Source organism: Malurus melanocephalus, unplaced genomic scaffold (assembly GCF_030028575.1).
Source record: "Malurus melanocephalus ecotype Western Australia unplaced genomic scaffold, MMel_1.1 scaffold_4484, whole genome shotgun sequence".
Taxonomy (NCBI): domain Eukaryota; kingdom Metazoa; phylum Chordata; class Aves; order Passeriformes; family Maluridae; genus Malurus; species Malurus melanocephalus.
In genome coordinates this window covers 1-1,363 of record NW_026627716.1, presented here as the reverse complement: position 1 = coordinate 1,363, position 1,363 = coordinate 1, and the positions used below count along the sequence as shown (strand labels likewise).

Below are 1,363 nucleotides of genomic sequence, written 5' to 3'. Positions count from 1 at the left end.
TTTTGGACTCACCGTGGCCGTTCTGGTGGCGTCGAGGCGGCGGCAGCGCTGCAGTTCCTTGTAGAGCTCCCCCCTGGGGGCGAACTCCAGGATGAGGAAAACGCGGCGCCGGTCGTGGAAATAATTGTAGAGACGGAGAACGTTGGGGTGCCTGGAACGGGGAAAAAAACAACAAATTCGGGAGTTTTCTGAACCTCAAAAATTCAACATTAGGACCCCAAAATTCCCCCAAAATCCCCAAAATTTGGAACCCAAAATCCACCTCAAAAACCCCCAAAAATTTCGTGAAAAAAACCCAAATTTGGGACCTTTTGAAAGCCAAAAAATTCCCCCCAAAAGACCCCAAAATTCCTCTAAAACCCCTCCCAGGTGTATTTTTACCTCTCCAGCTGTGTCCAGGTGTGTTTTTCACCTGTCCCAGGTGTATTTTCTCACCTCAAATGTGATTGGATCTCGATTTCCCGCCGGAGCTGATGCTCCACCCCCTCCCAGGTGTATTTTTACCTCTCCAGGTGTGTTTGGGTGTATTTTTTATCTGTCCCAGATGTGTTTGGGTGTGTTTTCACCTGTCCAGGTGTATTTTCTCACCTGAGGTGCGATTGGATCTCGATTTCCCTCCGGAGCTGATGCTCCACCCCCTCTCAGGTGTATTTTTACCTCTCCAGCTGTGTCCAGGTGTGTTTTTTACCTGTCCCAGGTGTGTTTTTCCCCTCCCCAGGTGTATTTTTTACCTGTCCCAGGTGTATTTTCTCACCTCAAATGCGATTGGATCTCGATTTCCCGCCTCAGCTGATGCTCCACCCCCTCCCAGGTGTATTTTTACCTCCCCAGGTGTGTTTTGGTGTATTTTTCACCTGTCCAGGTGTGTTTTTTACCTGTCCCAGGTGTATTTTCTCACCTGAGATGTGATTGGATCTCGATTTCCCTCCTCAGCTGATGCTCCACCCCCTCCCAGGTGTATTTTTCACCTGTTCAGGTGTATTTGGGTGTATTTTTTACCTCTCCAGGTGTATTTTTTCCCTCTCCAGATGTATTTGGGTGTGTTTTTTACCTGTCCCAGGTGTATTTTCTCACCTGAGATGTGATTGGATCTCGATTTCCCGCCGGAGCTGATGCTCCACCCCCTCTCAGGTGTGTTTTTACCTGTTCCAGGTGTGTTTGGGTGTATTTTTTCCCTCTCCAGGTGTATTTTTTCCCTCTCCAGGTGTATTTTCACCCGTCCCAGGTGTATTTTCTCACCTCAAATGCGATTGGATCTCGATTTCCCTCCGGAGCTGATGCTCCACCCCCTCCTGCTCCACCTGGGATTTGAAGAGCACCTTCAGGGCCACCAGGAACCCCGAGCGCCGCTCCCGGGCCAGGT

General features: G+C 49.7%; 1 protein-coding gene across 1 annotated transcript; it reads right to left on the bottom strand.

Annotated features, from left to right (window-relative positions):
• Positions 1-9: 9 nt before the first annotated feature.
• Positions 10-1,358, bottom strand: LOC130588341 (aurora kinase B-like; the record flags this gene model as incomplete). The annotated part of the gene is made up of 2 exons (XM_057389275.1): positions 10-151; positions 1,240-1,358. Coding segments are annotated over 2 exons (261 nt in total), but the record flags the coding sequence as incomplete, so codon positions are not given.
• Positions 1,359-1,363: the final 5 nt, after the last annotated feature.